The following is a 20850-nucleotide window of genomic DNA, read 5'->3' as shown; positions in this document are numbered from 1 at the left end:
ACATAAAAAGAGCCAAGTTCGAGCGATGAATAGTTCCAAAAAGGAGGCAAATTTGGAAGAACTCCGTGAACCGAACGATACTGGTTTGTTTGTGTTGCTTTTTTTCAACTTTCAACATTGGTTGTCACAACCTGCTTATTGCATTGCTGCATGGGACCAGGAGCAGTAAGAAGGGTCCAGACTGCCAAGTGTTTCTCAGACTAAAGAGACTGCACTGCACTGGGCCAGTACAGTAGGCTTGTGGAATGATATTTTCGGGTACATATTTGCACTCTTTGTAGACAAGTAGCACCAGTGTACTTTCTTGAAGTGCCTTCTATAAAGATGCAGAAACACAGCCTTCACAATTGCTTGCTTGAATCATAGACGCTTGCTTGAATCAGCCATCGCGCTTTTTAAAAAGATAGCAAATTCATTGCATAGCTATAGCAACAGTGACGTCAAACAGTAGTTATAAGCATATTCATTGAAGAAGCATGACAGGAAGTAGCTAAACATAGTAGTACAGTTCTAAACATAGTACAAGCCAGTTAAACTATGGCCTCTCGTGGTATATTTGCTTTACACGCTCGAGTAATCAGATAAACCAACTCGGCTGCGCCTCGTGGTTTATCAGATTACTCTCGCGTGTAAATCAAATATACCACTCGAGGCCATTGTTTAACTATAACATATACATGCACATTCGTTATGATCAGATCAGTCTGCTGCAGTTCACCATTTAAGTCATGTGACGACAGTCTACTCGCATTCGAATTATTCGCTAACATCGATCGATGTAATTTGTGGTTGTTATTCCCAAAGACCATGGCTACATGTATATAATTATACTCATTGTACATTTGAAGTCATTATTGTCCCTATATACATATACCTTATCGAACACATTTAGGGTAACATATATATAACCTCCCAAAAAAGAACAACTCCAAATAACGGACAAAACCTCTTGCATGCACTAACTTGTGCGTTATTCGGAGGTTCCACTGTATCATCATATCATCCATTTTGTCTGTATGTGCATGCACACATAATTATGCAGTGCTTGTCATGATCAATCGATGATGATGTCATACACAACGTAACGCATGGGCTGTGAGTTACAAAAAGTATAGAGTGGCAGACTAGACAAAAGAGAATATTACTGAGAGGCCTCCGTGAATCCGTTGCTGTTGAGGGACGAAAGCCCACAGTAGGTGTTTCCCAGCCCGTGCAGGTAGCCGCAGTACTTCTCCTCGTCTATGTTATCATCGAAGAAATTCTGGAGGGAGGGAATGAATGGTACATAATTACATAGACACGCTGAGAAGGTTGGCTGTCAGTGGAGCTATTATGATTAATAGTATGGCTATTTAAAGAGTGCAATATGGTAATAGCACGAGTAACAAGCAATTAATGGCAAGGATACTATAATTGCACGAGGCGTATAATTACCTTGCCAATTGTTATGAATCCCTTATTGCACGAGTAACCATTATACTATTGATTTCTAATCGTGAATGACGAAGTTCTCTGCAGTTCTTACTAACATTTTCGGCCGCGGCCGTTATCATTGACAGCGTGCAATTACTTAACAGGTAATTGCACGCTGTCAATGACAACGTGCAATTACTAGCTAGACCGGATATAATACAGAATTAATTGCTGTACAACTCTCCAGTCACATATATAATAGCACATCATACGATTATGCATGTATTTCCAATCAAGACTCTGAGCCTGCTGCACACGTACATACAGCAATTAAAAACACTGCTAGAGGCTTACAAACAAACACATAGTGTGATTAACCATTATACGCATTGCGTCAAATTTTGGTACACCACTATTGATGATTATAATTATGCATACATATTTCATTCTGAAGAAGGCAGCTCCTGTGACGTAGCTGTCACTCCCAGCTTGGTGTTGGGTGCCCACTCTCTTCAACTAAAAACAAACAAGCACATGTATATACATGTAAGTCAATGTATGCAATCTGCAAACTGTTAATTATAATGGACAACTAACCGTAAAGACTTTGATACAGCAGAACCTCGATTATCCGGAACCTTAGCTTGGCAATTTTCTTTTTAATAATTCAGAAAATGGGCGTGTCCCCTAAATGTGCATGCGCGTTGCAGCTGTTACTATAGAGACAGGCCTGCTTATCTTCTGCGCGGCGTAGAAAATCATGTGGCATTGCTGTTTTTCAATAAAGTGGGTGGATCAAGGCGTGGTTTATCTATTTGATTATCCGGTTATCCAGCCTGCCTCTGGAACCAAGGTGTCCGGATAATCGAGATTCTACTGTAGTCACTCTAAAAGACACAGAGAGCAAGGTAGACACTCACAGTATTGTTTTTAGCAATTTACTGTACACGCCAAGTTTAACTCACTTCCAAAGATTCCGCAACCTCCTGCAACCCGCCCTTGAGGTTTTTACAACTCTTCATGAGATATTTAACGTCATAGACACGAGGAAAATAAAGGGACATGAGCTCAAAAAATTCCTTCTCCTCATCGGGAAGTTTCACCCCAGTCAGCACACGCATCAGGTAGCCAAAATCATAGCCACTAGAAAAGGTAAATGAACGGTGGGTGATTATAATAATAGGTTTTCTATTATTTCCTAAGAAGCACATAATTATAACCTATACCAATAGATACATAGAATCTCTTTAGTAAATGATGACTTAAGTGCCTGCCTGCCCCACATGCATGCACCTGTCACTCACCTGGCAAATGTGATCCAGGTAACCTCCTCACAGAGGACCAGGCCTGAGGAAGTGAGCAACTCAGCAAATTCGTAGATATCAATCCCCTCATCCTCGTGCTTCTTGAACTGGATCCCAGCATGAGCCAGCATGTCTATAGAGTCCTGAGCATACATGTCCTCTCTGCAATGATGTGTTAATGTAATTTATTACAAGTAGAGCAGTTTTCAGTGATGCTGCTAAATTCAATCCTAGAGAGGACTGTAATTGTTTTCTCCTTGCTGTTTACATATACATGTACTCAAACTATACGACTCTAAGCATGTACATCATGCACATGCAATGATTGCCCACAAAATGTTGTCCCCTGGCCACCTGTCAGAAAGACGTTGGTTGGGGTAACCACGACCCATATTGACTCACCCAAGACTGAACTTGAAGTTGAATTGAAAGGTGCACATGCTTGGAGGCCTCTCTCCCTTGTCGTTGTAAAAGGTTAGTCCGAGCTGGATGAGCTTGAGCAGGTTTACATTGCACTTGAGCAGCTGGTACTGGTACTCCGCGGGACTACGAAACTCTCCGATAGGTTTGGCCACAATACCTGGAAACTCTGTGTCCTGTAGGTTGTGCATTGGGTGTGTTAATGTAACAACAATGTACAAGGTACTACTAATGTAAAGAAGGAGAGGGTACTTATAAAGCTACACTGCCGCCATGACACGTATTTAACATTTAACTGTGATGATCATACCTACTAACCCAAAATACAGTTGAAATAAGTGGCACATAACTATAATTAGAAGGGCGCCTCGGAGTCCAAGGCAATAACAGTCACTAACACTTAGTTGAGCCTCCCTGAGCCATTGGTATACATCACAACCAGTGCCTGATCCCATGTGTGTCACTGGGGTTTTCTCTGGACAACCACACGATGGCTACCAATATCACTGTTGGCAACTAATACTGCATCGTATCTCCTTTGTATGTATGTATGTATGTCACACTCAGGAATGTCACGCTTCAGGAATGCGGAATGTTACCTTCAAACTGATATACATAATTATGCAAGAATAAAAGCTACGTACTAGCTGCTTTAGGCTGTACATGAACAAAGCCAACAACGACACTACTATACTATTCTTGGAAAGAGACAGCAGAGTTCTTGAGCTAGAGAGACTGATTCTAACCAAAAATGTATAATGTATTCGCTATTTCATAATTATATCCAAATCTCGTTCTCTATACTCTCTAGCAAGCTCTCCTTCTTCCTCCTAAAATTGTACTTAAATACAACTCTGCGCGAAACTAATCATGCGTGTGCGTATACCTAGTATTTAATGTTACAAAAAAAAACTGACCATCAACAGACGCAATCCGACCCTGCTGAAGACCTTCACGTTCACTGTTTAATCATGCATGGGAACAGTGCATCTATGTACACTTTGCATTTAATATTTATGATGCCTCGTACAGTTGCAGGTGCCCCCTAAATAACTTGTAATACCACCTCCCAAACTATTGACATGTTCATCATAGACTAGTACAGTGTACGTGCGTACAAAGATGTCAGACTCAGTCTGAGATTTTTGTAAATCTTGAGACTCGGAATAGTGGCAGTGATACGCCAAGGTCAAAGGTCATTATGCTAGTACCCAGTTTAGGCATGCACGGATTAAATTCCCGCCCCTGCTTCCGGCAGCAATTAAAGGTTGGAGAGGCGAATACTATATATATTAGTGATCCCAAGTAACATTCAGCCGACACTATACTAGACAAATTGTGACATATAAGTGTTCTTAAGCCTACCACCAGTTACACGTACCATCGCAACGTAGGGGTACTCCTGGATGATGTTCCTGATCTTTATGAAGGCCTGGTCAATGTTCCTAGCCCACACCTCGACAAAGTCATCAGAGTCACCTCCCTGACTCAATACACCGCCTTGCATTGCCCTAAAATTAGAGGCCAGCATGGTGTAGTAGTAGGTAGAATGTGTGTTCTAGCAACTATTACAGAAGATCTTGATTGATCATTACCCCTTAACTTCCAACCTCTTCTAGTTTCTGTGATCGAGTTTGAACTCTGAGCTAGATTTACAGTGGTCGTTGAAATCATAAGTGAAAATACAAGCAGATTATGTATGTGTTAGGGGGGCCTATTCCTGCTCCCTGGCCCCCCTCCCCCCCCCCCGTAGTGATTTAGGGACCCCTAGAGAAGAGTTTCTGAGCAGAGTGAAGGTACGTACGTACGTACGTTGAGCTGGGAATCAATACTACTTTACTCATCCTCAGTGACCAATGAAGAGTATTGGACAAGTCTATATATAATGGTATATGTAGATCTAAAATTCCAGTTAAAGAATAATCATGATGTGTTTGTTCTTGCATACAGTATTAAACTTTGTTGTCAAATACTCTTCCTTGGTCACTGAGGATAACAGTAGTCTCATGAATCAGCCGCACCTTTGGTGACACCAAAGGTGCGGCTGATTCATGAGACTAGGATAACAGTAGGAGTAGGGAAGCCATAATAATTATGTGCAAAATACCTTAGTTCGTTACAGTGTGCATGGCAACACAAAGAATTGTTGTGCACAAAAGACGTTGGCTATTATAGCAACCTAAAATAAAAGGTAGGGAGTATAGAATGAAGACCAGAGGAGGTACGATACGCGTGCCTCTGCAATAACGTTGAGCGTGGGCGGATAATCGAGGTGTAGTTACGCCCACGCTCAACGTTATTGCAGAGGCAATTAGCCTAAAATCGAGGCACGCGTGTCGTACCTCCTCTGAATGAAGACTATTGCCTTGCATTAGAAAGTAACGTGACTTTCCAAATGCATAATTATGCATGTAATGCTTTGCTCAATACTCTCTCTTTCTTTTATTACTGACAATGGAGTTTAGGAGCTGCAGCCACAGCCTACTTTGTGTAATTGTTATCAAGAACTTGTTTCCTGGCATAGTTACTGGCTGAGGACCGATTCCAAGCCGCAAGGAAAGGGAAAATCAAGGCTAACTTGCACTGTGCAAGGCATCCATAGTAAGTACTCAAAAAATTCCATCTAACTTGAGTAAATTGCGCATATGTACGTACCATATGTGCTGTACCTGTGCTAGTTTTTGTGTAACTGTCTAATAGAGTTGACGAGCTGAGTGCTGAGTGCCTACTATAATTATATCGGAGCAAAGCAAAGCAGATCATGACATCCGCAGAGGCTCAAATCACAAGTGCTGAGTCAGCCTCCTTCAGCCAAGGTGTTCAGCTAGTACAGATTATTATTGTCAGTGTTAGCTGATGAAGACTCAGTGGACGTTGTTGTACAGGGTTGTGGTGATAGGTCACTCAGGGCTGACATGGTGAGTGCAGGGGAATTATGTGTGTTTGTGGCTAGTTTGTGTTGTTATAGTTTTAAGAGAGTTTAGTTTGAGATTGCTTCTGTTCACAGTCCCTTAAACATTGTGCTGTCCGCGCAGATAGTTAATTATTGACCTACCGATAGCCGGTAAATATATTTTACGATCTAAAGAATCTAGTTTGCCGTTCTAGAAACTGCGTATGCCTCACAAATGAAATCGTCAATTACTTTGCCGCATTCATCAAATGTACCCAATTTACCTTTTCATGCTTAATAACTTTCACAAATTTGTACTTGTTTGTCTTTCAAATTTTGTACAGGATAATATAATTATTACAATAAGACACAAAAGCACAATTACACTATAAAAAAGTAGCTACTGCACATTTTCTCAGTGCACCATCTCCTCCCACAACCATCAGTTTGTTCCCAGGGAGGGCTGCAGTGAGGCATAACGATCGAGGTGTTGACATTTGACTAACGACAGTCCATGTTGTCATGTTATGCTGATATAAAATTATGTCCGTAGTGTTATCTCTATTGGAGTTCCAGCCACCCACTGCCAGCAGGTGGCCATTGACGGTAACAAGAGAGGACCAGCAAACTGGCAAAGTGGCAATCTTCTCCCATATAGCCGAGCTTGGCTGGGACTCAGTTAGTTGACTTAATGAGCATTTGTACACTGAATACTTCTCTTGACCATCACTAGTCTGTGGATGTATGTACACATAGTCTCCACAGATCGCTGTTGATGGTTGATTGGTTAGTACCGGTAGTGAGCTAACAATAGACCATCGCATGTTTGAAGTGTTTAATATCTCAACAGTAGCAATTTTTTTTGAATCACATAATCCCCCAGCCACTACAAGTGTGTTGTTAGCGTACACAGCTCCAGGTCTCCTCCGTCCGGTTGGCATGGGAGGGAAGTGTTTGACCCATTTGTTTTTAATGTAGCTGTAGAATATGTTACTATAGCGCTGTGTGTCTGACTGTCCCCCTACAGTTGTGAGCATGTCATTAACACTGACAATAGTGAAGTATGTGTTCGTACAAGGTGGTAACTTGTGCCACTGTTTGTTGCTGAACTCATAAACAATTTTATTTCCATTATTAAAGTATGCCTTGTTTCCAATCACGGTTGAGGATCCATACCCAATATCAACAGGTGCATCAGGTAGTGACTCTATTGTAACACGTTTCATTGGTGTTACAGTAGCTTGCTCATCTTGCAGTGCGACTTGGTGTACTCGAGTCGATAGATCGTGAATTTCTTCATTCTTGTTTGCCAATATTTCTCTCAATTGAGTCACTTCTCTGTCTCGTTGATCGATGGCTTGTTGGAGGGCAGCAGTGTTGTCTTCACTTGATAGCAACTTTTGGTTGAGTCTCTTCAACTGCCTCTCCCTGGCTTCGTCCGCGTCTTGAAGGGTTTGCATTTCTTTTGTTTTTTGGCATAGGCTTGTAGTGAGTTCACCATTTTTAAGGTCCTTTGTTTGTAGCTGCTCATTTTTGTGTGTTATTGTCTCTCGATTTGCTTGTAATTGTTCATCTTTCTCTCTGATTAGCTGGTGCATGTTTTGTTGGGAGCTTTCTTGGTACCTGGCTGTCTTTTTGAGAGGATCCAATGTTTGGCAAAGCTGTTGGGAAGATAGTCGTTCAATATCTCTGTCTTTGAGGCAGTGACGAGCTATCGGCAGTAATGGGTGGGTGGGCTCAATCAGACTGATATGGGCTTGACGTCTTTCCAGTTCTGGAATTGGCAGCTTAGCTTCAACTAAGTGAATTGGGTTTCGTGGATCAGGAATTTGAACGTTTACAAATCGATTGGTTGGATTTGGAAACTGTCTAGTTGTGGTCTGAACTAGAAGCACACCAAATGAGAAGTTGTCTAGTTTCTCTGTGTATACTGGTGGTTCGTTTAGTGCCTCAGGAGACATGAAGGCTGGTGTTCCCGGGCATGTGGTCATTGTGGCTAGTCGGGTGATATTTATGTCTCTAAATTTGGACATTCCGAAATCAGTAACTTTAGCTCGACTGCCTGCAATCAGTAGGACATTGTTGCTGGAGAGATCACGATGAATGATCCCATTGGAGTGGAGGAAGGCAAGTGCTTGAGCTATGTCAGAGGAGAGGTTGACTTGGATGTGGTAGGGAATGTTTCCAGGTGATGACTCTAAGAAGTGTGTCAGACTCTCATCCATGAGCTCCATGAGGAGAACTGGTGCATTTGTGTCGGGATCACGATAGGTCCCTAGGTACTGTACAATGTTGGGGTGGTTGATGCGACTAAGAAATTGGCATTCGAATTCGAATCTTTTGAATGGCTGTCTATGTTCTTTGCCAGGATCAGGAGCAGTCATTTGGAAGAGCACTGGATAGAGTAGCTTGGCAGCACAGAGTAGCTGGTCACACTTGGCTTTACACACTGCTCCATAGGAGCCAGTACCAAGGGTATCATTCTTGAAAAGTTGTACAATTCTAAATATGTACTTTTGTTCACAGTTTGGTCTCTCGGCCATAGCTATTGCAAACTATGGTGTACACTTTTAAGCTAGCTAGAAAAGGTGGGCCCACATTTTTTGTTTGCTTGTGGGTACATACATACATGTGCTAGATCAGTGATCATGTGCATGCTTTGTAACCATAAAATTACCACTGATAACTTGAATTGGTGGCCGTTGCCTAGTAACAAAACTATAAGCGAATATTTAGCCATAAGAAGGACTGCATGGCAGTATGTGGTGTCAACTGTAATAATTATGATACTCAACTTCACTACCATATAGGCTTTACAGACCTAGCCTCGACTATATTATAATATCGTTATAAGCCGTTTATTTATAATTAATCATAGCTTTATCCCTGTGTGTGCGTGCGACTAGCATATAGAGCCAACTGCTAGCTCACCCTTAAACTTGAGCAGACAGCTAGCACAGTCAATCTCCCCTGCATAATAAGCAACCTCATGAAGTAGACTGTATCCTCTGGAGTTAGGAAAGTTGGGCTTGTTATAGGTATAGTGCAATATGGGTCCAATATATGGCTTAGTTTATTGTGTATCTGTGCTTGTTGCATTTTGAGTGGGCAGATCAAAGGAAACACTGTACCAATATCTGCCATAATTATGGTACAGTTCAGATGGTGAACTGTGCCACTACGTAGATACTGGCACAGTATGGCTGAAGTTACCTAAAGCCCACCGTCCTCCCAGTAACCTTAGACGGTCCCTTTTATAGTATAACACTGTTGCAGTATTCAGTGGTAGGCAGAAAACGTTTTTCAGGCGTCTGGTGCGACCATAGGTAGTTGCAAACTAGTTGTCCTATAAAACGAGAAAGGAATGCAACAAATCAGTTGTTACACAGCTCACTGTGCGCACATTGGATATATTGGCTCATTGCCCTCGGGCCTAAGTCACTACTGAGCCAATAATATATCCCATGTGGCACTCGTGCATGTGTCACAACTATTACATATTATTATATATATACGTATAGCGCGAAATTTTCGAGGCACTTATATTTCGTGGATTGGCCTCTAAAAGCATTTCGTTGTACAATGTTTGTGGAATGACTGCTTACCGGAAGCCACGCCTTTAAATCTTTGCACATTATAGCTTTAATTAAAGAACAATTTTTGTGGACTTAATTTTCGTGTGGGATTGCTAACCCACAAAATCCGCGAAAATTTTGTGGTATACGGTATAATATTATTATAACAATAACATATTATGATATATCCCCCTATCTACTACAGGTGATGCTGATCAACAAGGGGATGGACGTAATGGTAGACCTTCGCAAGGCCACCAACCACAGTACCCCCTACTCTTGAGATACCGCTACACTGACGACACCTTGCACTGCATGGTGAGGGCCATCGTAATAAAGGAGTCCTGTCAGAGAGGGTATGCTCATCCCAACCTCGTGTGGGAGGATATGAGTGCAATGTCTGACTTTGAGCTGCACAACCTCTGCACACAGTACACGGTTTTTTGCGTGTATATATGTGTGTGTTTATTGTATGGTAAGTGGAGGTCAATGACTGGGTTTGTGGATTGCTGTCTTTAGTACCTCCATATGTGTGTACCTGTCACTAAAAGGTGAGTTGGTGCTCACTTTATAGCTGACAAGAGCCGGTAACAGTACATGTACATGTGTGTAGAGTCAGTAGAGCCCTTAATGTATGTTTAATTATGATGTCAAGAGTTTGATCAATGCTTATAACAAATTGCCTATACATAAACAAGCAACGGAATGCATGATTATTGTAGCAGATGGTTGTTTTCGCACAATGTAGACATGCATGCATCTAAAACATCCATTATCGTAAACGTGTGATTAAAGTACCATAAAAAATAACTCAGACAATATAATTATCTGTGGGCAAATATCTACTTTCTCTCCGTATTAATTAGCTAGCTACGTAGCTCTATAGCCAATGTGCAAGATCTTAGCCTTGTTGAATTTTTTTCAACGACCAAGCTTTGTCAATTATATTGATGCTATATATACGCAGCTCTTTTAGCAGCTATAGGTGAGCAGAGACACAAACAGACACACCTGCGGTTAAGCATAAAAATCCAGTTAATTAAGCACTATACAAAAGTAACTGCTTCACATTTTTTCAGCGCACCATATCCTCCCACCACCATCAGTTTGTTCCCAGGGAGAACACCAGGAAGGCATAACGATCGAGGTGTTGACATTTGACTAACGACTGTCCATGATGTCGTATTGTATTGATATATGTTCTTAGTTTTATCTCTATTGGAGTTCACCCCACCCACTGCCAGCAGGTGGCCATTGACGGTAACAATGGCGCTCCAGATAACTGGCAAAGGGGCAATCTTCTCCCATATAGCTGAGCTTGGCTCGGACAGAGTTAGTTGTCTTAATGAGCGTTTGTACACTGAATGCTTCTCTTGATCATCACTAGTTCTTGAATGTATGTACACACAGTCTCCACAGATAGTTGCTGATGGGTGTTCGATTGGCACAGGTAGTGGTGAGCTAACACTAGACCATTGTTTGTAGACAGTGTTAAGTATTTCAACAGCAGTTAACCAATTTAAATCATTATATCCACCAGCCACTACAAGTTTGTTGATAGTGTACACAGCTCCAGGCATCCATCGTCTTGTTGGCATGGAAGGGAAATGTTTCACCCATTTGTTGTTAATGTAGCTGTAGAGTTTGTTGCTAAAGCGTTGTGAGTCTGACCGCCCCCCCACAGTTGTGAGAATATTATCAACGATGACAATAGTGTACATTTTGTTTGGGCAACGTGGTAACACGTGCCACTGATCGCTGCTGAACTCATGAACCGTGTCCTTTCCATACGACTTGAAGTACGCCTTGTCTCCGTTCACGGCTGATGGTCCATCCCATATATCAATGGGTGCATCAGGTAGTGACTCCCACCTCTCTAGTTTAACAGGTTTCATTAATGCTGCTTGAGATTGTCTCTCGTCTTGCATTGCAATTTGGTGCATTCGAGTCGATAGGTCATGAACTTCCTCATTCTTGCTTGCCAGAGCTCCCCTCATTTCGCTCAGTTCTCTGTCTCGTTGATTAATGGTTTGTCGAAAGACAGTAGTGTCCTCCTTACTTAATTGCATCTCTTGGTTGAGTCTCCTCAGCTGTTTCTCCCTGATTTCAACCTCGTGTTGAAGGGTTTCATTTTCTTGCGTTACTTGACCACATTTTGTATCAAGTTGACCAATTTTAGTGTCTTGTATAAGTATCTGCTGGTCTTTAGCTGCAATTATAAGCTGTAGATTTTTTTCTTTTTCTCTGATTATCTGGTTCGGGTCTTGTTGTGAGCGCTCCTTGTACCTGGCTGTCATGGTGAGTACACCCAGTGAGTGGCAAAGTTGTTGGGAAGATGGTCGTTCAACATCTCTGTCTTTGAGGCAGTGATGGGCAATCGGCAGTAGAGGGTGGGTGGGCTCAATCAGGCTGATGTGGGATTTTCGTCTGTCCAGTTCTGGGATTGCCAATTTAGCTTCAATTGTATGGGCTGGAACTCGTGGATTAGGAATTAGAACACTTTCAAATCGATCTGTTGGCTTTGGAAAGTGTCGAGTTGTGATCTGAACTAGCAACACACCAAATGAGAAGTTATCTAGTTTCTCTGTGTACACTGGTGGTTCGTTTAGTGCCTCGGGAGACATAAAGGCTGGTGTTCCCGGGCATGTGGTCATTGTGGCTAGCCGAGTGGCACTTATGTCTGTAAATTTGGACATTCCAAAATCAGTGACTTTGGCTCGAGTGCCTGCAATCAACAGAACATTGTTGCTTGAGAGGTCACGATGAATGATCCCATTGGAGTGGAGGAAGGCAAGTGCTTGAGCTATGTCAGAGGAGAGGTTGACTTGGATGTGGTAGGGAATGTTTCCAGGTGATGACTCTAGGAAGTGTGTCAGACTCTCATCCATGAGCTCCATGAGGAGAACTGGTGCATTTGTGTCGGGATCACGATGGGTCCCTAGGTACTGTACAATGTTGGGGTGGTTGATGCGACTAAGAAATTGGCATTCGAATTCGAATCTTTTGAATGGCTGTCTATATTCTTTGCCAGGATCGGGAGCAATCATTTGGAAGAGCACTGGATAGAGTAGCTTGGCAGCACAGAGTAGCTGGTCACACTTGGCTTTACACACTGCCCCGTAGGAGCCAGTACCAAGGGTATCATTCTTGAAGAGTTCCACTTTCCTGAATATGTATTTTTGTTCACGGTATTGTCTCTCAGTCATTGTGATGTTTCCTACGGTCTTTTTCTGCTGTATAGTAATTTTCCGTACGTTTCTAACCTGCTCATGAGTGTGAGCCTGCAGTCATTCTGTGATAGATCTACTCAGCTTGATACTTTTATTCTGTTGTCACAACAGTTATGTTTGTTTACATTATGTATGTTATTGTTACACATAACACTTGTCACAGTTATGTTTGTTTCATTATGTATGTTATTGTTATGCATAACACTTGTCAGCTAATAAACATTCAGTCCTTATATATGTTAAGTACGTTCACAAATAAATAAACATATCGTCAGTTTCATTGACAGTTATCTTTCACACATTAATACAGTCAAAACATGCACATAATACCTATACATTCATAATAATGTTGCGTACACACTCACGAGCTGTGAAGATGGATAGTTGTACCGTATAGTACCGTATAGCCGGGTATAATTATTTTGAGGGTATAAACTGTTGCGAAAACCATTTGCTGATAATTTTTCGTACTATTATTAGCCTTTTAGCGATTGCTAACCCACGAAATCCGCGAAAATTAAGCCCCTCGAAAATTTCGCACTATACGCGTAATTATAAATGTAAAACCTGTTCGTGCATTAAATATTGTTGTCACTGTCACAGTATGCGTTTCATATTATGTCTCTGTAGCACATACGTAAATGAATAATTTTGCTGATCTGCTCAACAAGAAGATGGACGCGATGGTAGAGCTTCACAAGGCTGCCAACCACCCCCTACTCCGGAAACATCACTACAGATGACACCCCACATGCACTGCAGATTGAGGGCCATCCTAGGAGTCCAGTCACGGAGATGCTGGTCCAACCTGTGCATGTATAGATTATTTTGGTTCCTTTTCATGACGTAATTATACAAAGTCATAACTGTGTTTTATTGTTTTGGCTAGTAGGAACTATTAGCTGAGTATTTTAATTAGAGTTGTTTAAAGTGACTATAATAATATTAACTCCATCAGATTATATAACATCTCTCAAGTAAATTGGCTACAATTTTAATTGTGTGAATGCATGGCATGGTTGTATTGATTCTGGTGTGCTCACACGTTACATAATGCATGTGTACAAACGTACGTCGAATATATACACCTCACCTGAGACTTTATAGTGTTAGGAAAATGTTTTCAAAAGTAAAAAAATAGAGCACTTAGGTTACAAGTCACGTACTTTTATTGTTATTTGTTTAATTCCTTCCCCTATAGATTTTTCTTAGTAGATTACTGCATATTTCTCCTTGTCTGCAAGTTGTTGCTGAAACCCTGCTTTGAGTTATTTCAGCATGGTCCATTTTACCATTAAAAGAATATTCAATGATACGTTTCAATCTTTCAATAATAGTTATTGTTGAGCTATCAATACGTAGCAAAAACATACATATTTCACTCTATATTACATACCAACTAGATACCCGTCCTAAAAACATACACATTGCTTCAAATAACATGACAGAAAAGAAAACTAATGTGTGACTAACATTCAATACGTTCTTGTTCAGGCCTGTCCACAGTGGATCATCACCTGAGAGAATCAAGTGCAAGAAACTGTAATATTATTGGCCACGGCAGGATACAGGTCATGATAATGTCAGTAGATCTACGGTGGAGGAAAGTAAATGGATTCAGGGTATACAAATAATCCGCATGGCCTACGTAGCTCATTTTTGTGTCCACATACACCAATCACTCTACCCCTTCTGTGCATACACAAGGTAATGATTTGTTACGCTCATTGTATTATGGTGACACCTTAATAGCTCCACCCTCTCCGCTCTTGGCTCTGGCGAAGGCGTCCACTGACTGTTCCAGCTGATAGTTATGTGTGATGAGAGGCTTCACGTTAACTTGCCCTGACGCTACCATCTCCAGGGCAGTAGGGTAGCTGGAGGGGGGTGGAACACAGTGAGAAATTAGGTGCCCTAGCCTGAGTCCAACTTTTTTTATTAACTATACTAGCTTCCGTTCCCATGCAGTTTGTTGTACCATGCACGTATAATAATTAAGGTGTTAAGTGATCATTATTGAGTGAGTCCTACCTCCATTTACATATATCGTCAGAATTGTTCATTGCAAATAGGTAGTTCAATTGGCTAAAACAACACAAAGGCCTGAAAATAACACCCACCAGTTTGCATATCTGAAGATGCCACGAATGTCAACTTCTCTGACGGAGGCATCCACTATGGGTATTTTGACTTCCGGTGCTCCCAGGCCAATCAGCACAACAACCCCTCCAGACTTTGTTGCCTGAGGAGGGTGCAGAGCTCAGTTTGATTTGGATTTGGTATTTATGAACGAATGAGACTACAAGAAGAAATTAATTCACATGATAGAATGGAGCATCTAATAGAATGAGACTCACATAGATGGCTGTTGCGATGCTGGACTCAACTCCAGAGCACTCCAGAGTTTGGTCAGGGGAACATCCGAGGGTGGTCCGTATCTCGTTGGCTAGGACTCGACCGTCTTTAGTGTTCACCTTTACAGTATGGGTGGCCCCCATCGCCTTGGCAACAGATAGACGGTGCTCATCAATATCTGCATGAACACAGTAGATTTTAACAGTCAGCAGTTTTACTTTAATAATTATTATGACCTACTACATCTAAAATTAAGTTGGTGAACAATACAATACTGTTGTCCATAAACCATTGCTAATTAAAGTACAGACGCTGGCGAGACAATAATTTATGGACACCACCACTGCAATATTATTATTTTACAATGTAGCTCGTTGTGCGTGAGCTGTACATAACTAGAGGAGTATCGTAATTGTCAATAGGGATTGCAACTTATATACAGGAGGGCACCTCTATAATTATAATATCCCGTTGCTATGTTGGTTGCTAAGTGCAATATGCAGCGCATAGTGCACTAACCACAAAGTCATAATGCGCTAACCACAAAACGCCCCTCTGAAGTAACATAATAACATGCAGGACACTGTTAATGTTCAGCACTTCTGGAATTCTTTGCAACCATGCACGTTTTAAAATTGTCCAAAGTTCATTTTGTGGAAGATTCTGTGTTCCTAGTTCTTGTGCATGATGCATGGCTTATAGATAAGTGCTTCAATTTTGCTTTGCACTAAGCATCTAGAAGCGGCTCTTTTTGCTGGGGGCTTGAGCTGTTTTGCAGTGATGTAGAGGCGGAGAAGATTCTTTGGTTTGGTTGTGAGGTAGACCGGCGAGCAGCAGTGGTGGGTGGAGCTGTTTTTGCAGCAGCAGTATACTTAGTAGGGTGGGGCTGTTTTGCAGCCAGCCCTAGTGGGGTCCAGGTACAGGTGGGGCTGTTTTGCAGCAACAATTTGTGTCAAGCCATTCGTTGGTCCATGCCAATCTTATACACTGCAGATACTGGCACATATCGTCTAGAAGAGAGAAGAGATGGAGCTGTGTATGTGTCTATAGGGTTGTCTCTGTTATTTTGTGCAGTCCTATTTATTGTGTTACTAAGACAATGTTATGTTTCTATGTCCTCGGCTAGTTATAACATGTGCACTCTCGGGATGCATGGCATATATTGCACTCAGCTTACGTCAGTGAAATATATGCCATACATCCCCCATGTTATGACTATAACATGCATACATGTAGAACACCTCATAAGGATTTAGCAGTTTAGTGTTTGTTCTACACAGATTTTTCAATGCTCGTAATGGTACATAATTATTAAAATATCATCATTCACAAATACACTCTGAACATGAACAAACATCAATAGTTGTGAAAATTTTAAACCCTAACTGAGTCATTAAATAATATCTATGGGAATTATAAGCCCGCAGGCACTCGTAGTACCCTCGCTTCGCTCGGGATACTACAGCAGGCCTTTGGGCTTATAATTCCCATAGATACCTCCTAAACAGTATCTAACGAGTTTAGTTGCTAGGTTCATTTCAAAAACTAACCGAAAGAATGGACACGGACGAAGACCTAGGCCTAGACAAGCTCTTTTCTGAAGAAATACTCGGCTTAATAATGACCGAGCCCATAGACCCCGCCCTCTATGACATAAATGTGGAGGCGGAGCTGGCTACTCTTTCTACAGAACAAAGAAAGGAGGAGGAGCTGGACGAGCCAACAGAACCTGCACAATCTTCTCTACCTAACTCAAAGCGAATGAAGCTTTCTTCAAGCAGTGCCTCTACCTCCAAGCAAGTGCGTGCATTTGCACCTCAATTAACAAAATATGAGATGGAAAAATTGAAGAAGAGTGCTATTCCTAATAGCACAACTTCAGATACAAAGTACTGCTTCAAGCTATGGAATGACTGGTGTGAGTACCGATTAAAGTGCCATGGGGATGTTATTCCACTATTGAGTGACCTGAAATCCAAGGAACTATCCGAGAACCTGAAATGCTTCATTTTTCAGATTCGGAAGAACGATGGCTCAGAATTTCCCCCTGATACACTGCACCACATTGTGAGCGGCATACAGAGGTATTTGCGATGGAATGAAAATCCCGGGATTGACCTGTTCAAGGATGCTTGTTTTGCTGACTTTCGAATGTGCCTAGACTCCGAAATGAAGCGCTTGCAGAGAGCTGGACTAGGGTCACAAAAGAAGAAGGCTGAACCTCTAACAGAAGAAGAAGAAGAACTTCTATGGAACAAAGGTCTTCTTGGATGCAAAACTCCACAAGCACTGGTTGATACGGTACTTTTTATGAATGGTGTCTACTTTGCTCTACGAAGTGGTAGCGAACATCGTCAATTGAGGTCAGAACCATGCCAAATTCAAGTAATTGAAGTTGAAGGACAGCGGTCGTATTTGAAATACACAGAAGACATATCTAAAAATCGACCAGGAGGCTTGAAAGGCAGGAAACTCAAGCCAAAAGTAGTGTCTCACTACAACAATCCCGAAAACCCTGAAAGATGCTTTGTTCGCCTATTCAAGCTTTACCAACAGCTCCTGCCAAAAGATTGTCCTAAAAATTCATTTTACTTTCGAGCCTTGAAAAACCCAACACCTACTACTTGGTTTTCGAACAAACCAATTGGCCACAATACGCTGGACCAAACAGTGGCTCGACTATGCTCTGCAGCTAGTATTAAGGGGTACCGAACGAATCATTCTCTCCGTGCAACTGCTGCTACTAGACTCTACAACGCTGGAGTAGACGAACAAATGATAATGGAAACAACTGGACACCGAAGCTTGGAAGGAGTTCGCAGCTACAAGAGAACTTCTGAGTGTCAAAAGAAGTCAGTTTCAGACATCCTCAACGTAAAGCCAATTAACATACTGGCACACACTGATCACTCACAGATGGTAATGCAACAGTCACAAACCAACTGCTGTCAATTTATGCCTCCAAACTTTAACTTTAGTAGCTGCAATGTTACCATCAATCTTACATCCAACAACCAACGTATTAACAGCGACTGAACATTATAATTTTATGTCATTACCAAAAAAAACAGAACAGTTACTTCTCATTGTTTATAATATACAATCTACAAAAAAGTTTAAAAAACACAAAATAATGAATGGTTGTTGTGAACATGAAAATTACAGGTTTATATGAGAATTTACAGGTTAATATGGGAAATATAAACCCTGTACTGACCAATCAGATTGCTGGATTCTGGGCTACTAGTAACTAAAAATACATATTTAATGAAAATTCCCTTAGCCTTAATAGGAAACTCTCCGAATAAAGAACATAAATTATACTTTGGTACCAACGTGTCCACTATTTGGAGAGTACACTGTAACAATGGGAATGGATAACTAAGCAAATTTGGCAATGTAAGCCTGGATTACTGATTGACTTAGCATCTTGTGTGCTTGGAGGTATATAATTGGGCAATAATTATAGGCAAAGGATATAATCCACTCACCAGTGATGATAACTTCGGAGGCCCCTGAGGCTTTGGCCGTGAGCATACAGACCAGTCCTATAGGCCCCGCTCCACACACAAGCACACGACTCCCGAGTCTCACACCGGCACGCTGACACGCATGGACACCCACACTCAGCGGCTCCAGTAGTGCCCCCTCATCATAGGACACGTTATCTGGAAGTCTGGAGGGGATAGTACAACGTAACTTGTACCATGACTGACACTAAGGAATATCCATTGAACTCTCAGGATACTCCAGGGTACAAATCCCATGTACCCTGCTAGGGTGTACATTCATGTACCCTAGGGTACATTGGCTGTGGTCAGCCTGAAGCTAACCTAGTGCAGTTGTATGTATTCTCTCGGTAGTACAAATCCAATACAGTAGACTCTCGTTAATCCGGTCACCCTTGGGACCATGCAGCTTGGCCGGAATAGCGAGGTGGCTGTAGCTTAAAAAATAGCCGCGGCTTAAAAATAACCTTATCTCGAATCTAATGACTACTTTTGCGGTTCTTGTCTCGAGGATAATGTAGGATAATGAATCATTCTATTCTCTATTTAAGTGTAATCTAATTTTATTTGCTAAACCACACCTAAAACGTCATATCCGGCCATAATATACGTATAAAATTACATTGAAAACCTTATTTGGGGACAGCCAAGCACTGGCCGGTAAACAGAATAGCGAGTGGCCGTACTTCAGGGTGAGTTTTGTGCAGTAAACATATATAGCTAGCATTCCGTGCCAAGCCAAATGGCCGGTATATCGAGGTGGCCGTACTTCAGAGAGCCGGAATAGCGAGAGTCTACTGTACACCCTTGATATCCATGGTACAACTATTACATATACAATCAAACCTGAGCATACACCATGATAACAACCGGTAAATTTCAATTTGTCACAGTGGCATATAATTATTAATAGTTCAATGATAATTACTAGACGATGTAAAGCTGGAACTGGCAAATAAATACTGTACATTGATCTAACAGTGATTAATACAGATGATTGACATAAAGCTCTCTCGGTCACTTATTTCCACGCTTTTTTGGCTCGGTCAATCCTAGAAACAAATTTTGGGGTTCTAAGTCTAAGGTACAGCAAGTAATTGGAAACGCATGATAAGCTAGATAAATTAAAGCACTACACCTACGTAGACTATTCATATAAAAACAATGACAATTATGATTATCTAGCTCACTTGTAACAGAAGTCAGCTGCGTGTGTGTAGTATCTGGCCAGTGACCCATCGACAGGAGGCGTGGCACAGAACCTCATATCCAGACACAGGTTGTAGCGACCTGTCTTACAGAACGTGCATAATCGGCATGGAACCCCAGGCTCTATTGCCACTCGGTCCCCTGTGTGTGTGCGGGTGGAAAGTGTGCGAGGGATGTGTGGTTGGAGGCTCCAGTATATAAAGAAAGTGGAGGTAAGAGGGAGGGGGGACTGACCTAACTTAGAAACTGAACACAGTGGAACATCTGTATAACAGACACCTTTAGAACAACATTTTAGCCATTGTAATTATATGGAGGTGGCCTTTGTTGAGGGGTTGTTTGTAACATGCTCAACTTCATTTGGGACCTGGCTCTGCCTGTATAGATCTATCACAGTTGGGCTCTTAGGACTAGCAATGTAACTGTAAGCCACCTTGTTTGAGGTTGGTGACACCATCTCCTACGGCAAGTACCCTGCCACTTGATTCGTGTCCCATAACCATGGGCTCCCGCACAATAAAGTCCCCGATCCTCCCATGGACCCAGTAGTGAACGTCAGAGCCACAGATACCGACAGACTGCATGGCTAGGAGCACCTCTAGTGTGGGTGTATTAAAAAGGCATTGTAATCAGTGTATGTTACAATTAATATTTGGATTTTGGAATTAATACAAACTGCACAATACAGTAACCAGTACAAACTGCCTCACCTCCGGGCTTGGGGGTGGGCAGTGGACGTTCCTCCTGAAAAACAACAACGAAGTGACATCTACTATAAATGCCCAGGCTTCATGCATACATGGTATACTAACCATTTGGAGGTCTCCTACTCCCTTCAACACACTGCACAGGTTTGTTTTTTCCATTTTATCTTTAGTAGTTGCCATTGACCTTTGCATGCTCCGATCAGAAGGTCGTAAATTGCAGAACAGGGGAGGGGCT

The 20850-nt window shown here is 41.8% G+C and overlaps 5 protein-coding genes across 6 annotated transcripts; 1 reads left to right on the top strand and 4 right to left on the bottom strand.

The window, feature by feature from the left end:
- Positions 1–1045: 1045 nt before the first annotated feature.
- LOC135350399 (CCR4-NOT transcription complex subunit 7-like) lies at positions 1046–4868 on the bottom strand. 2 transcript variants are annotated; one of them, XM_064549180.1, is made up of 7 exons: positions 4733–4868; positions 4519–4648; positions 3120–3313; positions 2718–2879; positions 2379–2556; positions 1852–1929; positions 1046–1261 (listed from the first exon to the last, which is right to left on the bottom strand). In XM_064549180.1, the coding sequence occupies exons 2-7, from the start codon at positions 4642–4644 to the stop codon at positions 1142–1144; spliced, it is 858 nt and encodes a 285-aa protein (XP_064405250.1). In that variant the 5' UTR covers positions 4645–4648; positions 4733–4868; the 3' UTR covers positions 1046–1141. The 2 variants fall into 2 exon arrangements, with proteins under 2 accessions (XP_064405250.1, XP_064405249.1); XM_064549179.1 differs by having other exon boundaries at positions 4519–4808.
- Positions 4869–6332: 1464 nt separating this feature from the next.
- LOC135350388 (probable serine/threonine-protein kinase drkD) lies at positions 6333–8669 on the bottom strand. The gene has a single exon (XM_064549164.1). The coding sequence runs from the start codon at positions 8571–8573 to the stop codon at positions 6417–6419; it is 2157 nt and encodes a 718-aa protein (XP_064405234.1). The 5' UTR covers positions 8574–8669; the 3' UTR covers positions 6333–6416.
- A 1648-nt stretch (positions 8670–10317) lies between these two features.
- On the bottom strand, positions 10318–13000 carry LOC135350387 (uncharacterized). The gene has a single exon (XM_064549163.1). It carries the CDS (start codon positions 12809–12811, stop codon positions 10652–10654), a length of 2160 nt encoding a protein of 719 aa, XP_064405233.1. The 5' UTR covers positions 12812–13000; the 3' UTR covers positions 10318–10651.
- Positions 13001–14121: 1121 nt separating this feature from the next.
- Positions 14122–20835, bottom strand: LOC135350397 (sorbitol dehydrogenase-like). Its single transcript, XM_064549177.1, has 9 exons — positions 20721–20835; positions 20619–20652; positions 20342–20506; positions 19890–20049; positions 18682–18866; positions 15193–15368; positions 14956–15077; positions 14580–14712; positions 14122–14352 (listed from the first exon to the last, which is right to left on the bottom strand). The coding sequence occupies exons 1-9, from the start codon at positions 20805–20807 to the stop codon at positions 14326–14328; spliced, it is 1089 nt and encodes a 362-aa protein (XP_064405247.1). The 5' UTR covers positions 20808–20835; the 3' UTR covers positions 14122–14325.
- Positions 16643–18389, top strand: LOC135350392 (transcriptional regulator QRICH1-like). The gene has a single exon (XM_064549173.1). The coding sequence runs from the start codon at positions 16748–16750 to the stop codon at positions 18224–18226; it is 1479 nt and encodes a 492-aa protein (XP_064405243.1). The 5' UTR covers positions 16643–16747; the 3' UTR covers positions 18227–18389.
- Positions 20836–20850: the final 15 nt, after the last annotated feature.

This window comes from Halichondria panicea, chromosome 16 (assembly GCF_963675165.1).
Source record: "Halichondria panicea chromosome 16, odHalPani1.1, whole genome shotgun sequence".
NCBI lineage: Eukaryota > Metazoa > Porifera > Demospongiae > Suberitida > Halichondriidae > Halichondria > Halichondria panicea.
This window is presented reverse-complemented; position numbering and strand designations above follow the sequence as displayed.